The 2775-nt window shown below is 36.2% G+C and overlaps 1 protein-coding gene across 1 annotated transcript; it reads left to right on the top strand.

Annotated features, from left to right (window-relative positions):
- Positions 1–1917: 1917 nt before the first annotated feature.
- On the top strand, positions 1918–2562 carry LOC118755787 (the record flags this gene model as incomplete). Its single annotated transcript, XM_036490605.1, has 1 exon — positions 1918–2562. A coding segment is annotated over one exon (645 nt), but the record flags the coding sequence as incomplete, so codon positions are not given.
- Positions 2563–2775: the final 213 nt, after the last annotated feature.

Below are 2775 nucleotides of genomic sequence, written 5' to 3'. Positions count from 1 at the left end.
CGAAACATTGAAGTTTTAAGCATTTATGAAATTTACCGTTATATGAAAAGCTCCGTAATTTTAGCCCGATTTCAATAATTTTCAACGGTTTGCTTTTATGTGGCAAGCACAATAACCATACCGAGTTTGGTAAAAATTGGTAGAACGGTTACCTAGACACATATTTGTGATCATAAGTGGGCGGTGCTACGCCCGTTTTCCAAAATTTTTTTATAAACGTATTTCTTGGTAAAGAATTGTAGCAAACATCAATTTTGAATAAATTAGCTTTTATATTTACCGATTTATAAAAGATTTCGTATTTTACTAAATTACCGTTATGTGGGATGTGAGCGTGGTTATTGGCCGATTTTAAAAAATTCTCTGCCATTTGGTGTGCCGTACCAAGGCCAACAACTGTGCCAAGTTTGGAAGAAATTGGTGGAGCAGTTACCAAAATATACACATGTAACATCATAATATTATTATTTTTCGTCTAAAAATTATTGTAAATATCAATTTTGAGTGAATAATCTTCAGTAGTTACTAAAATATCGCAGTTTTCGTATTTCTGAAAATTACTGTTATATGGGATGTAGACGTGGTTATTACCCGAGTTTGCCCATTTTCAATACCATCCGTCCTACGCCCGAAAGACGTGCACGTACCAAGTTTCGTGAAATATCTCAATTTTTACTAGAGTTATCGTGTGCACAGACGGACGGACGGATGGACAGACAGTCACCGCTTAATCGATTTCTCTTTTCATTCTGATCATCTATGTATACATTTGTCTATATCTATCTGGATTCTTTTTGCCTGTTACAAACAACCGTTGTGTGAACAAAGTTATAATACCCTTGTGCACAAGTGCGCTCGGGTATAAAAACACTTTATATAGACTATCCTTTATAACTAAGGGCTCCCATAGAGAACGTTTTATGGAAAATTAAGACACAAACGGAAGATTTTTTTAAGAGAAGGCGCGCGGACCAGGGATTGAACTTGAGTCCTACCGAGGGTTAGTACGCGTCTCCAACCTCTTGGCTGCGGTGCCTGTTTTGATAAAACATTCGATGAAAATAATTACGAATCAGCTAAGTGGAAAGGAGTCTGACAAATAATGTAGAGTCTTGAAGAACTGAGTAAGGAGGTTTTTCTATTAAAGTACGTAGTTACTCTAAGTTTATCTGAATTCGCATTCATAAATCTTCCACGAATGTGCTATTTTGTAATCACTTATAGATCCTACGCATGTACTTATGACGTTATTTAATTTGAAAGCAGAAAAATTGTATGCCATAATTTGTTGGTTCAGCTGCTAACGTCATTAAATAATTTTGCTACTTCAAGTTTGCTTTAAGTGCTGACCGCGCTTGATGATACCATTGTCTTATATTTTACATAGTTTATTTATAATTTATATTTTTAAACGCGTATTAACGTGTGTGTATGTAGCTGGCTGCTTTCCGTGAACTTATTCAACTCATTCTTTTGCACTTCAAGTTCAATTATTCCATTCGATTTGTCTGATCTAAACAACTATAAATATAAATTTTTTGACGTCTGAGTAAGTAACCATTATTAAAAGTAGTATCCGCAAAGTGATAAGGGTAAAACCGAAATACTACTGCCAGCAAACTTAGAAAATGAATCATATAATGGTGAACTTGATATTAAATTTATTGCATTATTCTTTTGGAAAATTTAGACAAACCCTGACAACTCTTAGTTACATATGTATGTATGTTTGTTCTTTAATATTGGTCAAAAGTGTGCCCTTCCTCAGGCTAAAATTTCTTAATAAAAAGTGCAGCTCTTATTCGTAAAAACTTTGTACTCACATACATATATAAAAAGCTGTATACTTTTTTGTTAACTTTCTAATTCCTATGCATATATTATTTTTCTAATTGAATCTAAAAATATTTTTTATAGAAACGGTTCAGGATCGGACTTTATTTGTGCTTTGCTTTCCTGGCTATCGCTCAATTACTACCCGCCGAAGAAACCAACGCATCTCCTGAGTACCTGCCTCCAGTCGATGATAATTCTACTCCTCTCGCTGAAGATGGCTACCGTTACAAGGCCGTGAAACGTCTGAAATACCGTCATCGCCGTGATGTTGCCTCGGATGAATATTTATCACCAGTTGCAGTTGGACCACCTGGCGAATATTTGCCACCAGAAGATGTCACTCTTGTTGCCGATGATGGTTACCGCTACAAGACCGTACGTCGTCTCAAATTCCAGGCCCGTCATCGTCGAGATGTTTCCGAATTGAATTCATTTCCATCAGCTGAAAACTTACCTACAATTGATGTTGAATTTGCGCCAGAATTTAAAAATATTTTGGGTGATAATGGTTGCCTTTATAGGACTGTGCGCCGCCTGAAGTTCCGTCGCCATCGTCGTGATGCTAAACCCGTTGAAGAACCTGCTGTTGTCGATATTCCCAGTGATAAATATCTGCCCCCAAGCAATGATGCTACCGAAGAGCCAGAAGTGAAAACCGCTGTTTTGTCGCAAGATGGTTACCGTTATAAGACTGTGCGCCGCTTCAGGTATCGCCACCGTCAATAAAATGAATCAATACTTTAAGTAAAAGTAGATACATACCGTTTGGTTTAGCTAAATGAGCGTACATATGTATGCGTTTACGGATCGGAGAAAAGTTCACTTAGACTGCTGTAATTTGATTGTTTCGTATGTGTTCCTTATTACTAAGTTTAAGTTTAATTATGCAATGAAAGAATAATAAAATATATTCAACAAAGAAATGCTTTTCATTTGCAT

This window comes from Rhagoletis pomonella, unplaced genomic scaffold, assembly GCF_013731165.1.
Source record: "Rhagoletis pomonella isolate Grant_MI unplaced genomic scaffold, Rhpom_1.0 Rhpom_scaffold_07376, whole genome shotgun sequence".
Lineage (NCBI taxonomy): Eukaryota > Metazoa > Arthropoda > Insecta > Diptera > Tephritidae > Rhagoletis > Rhagoletis pomonella.
This window is presented reverse-complemented; position numbering and strand designations above follow the sequence as displayed.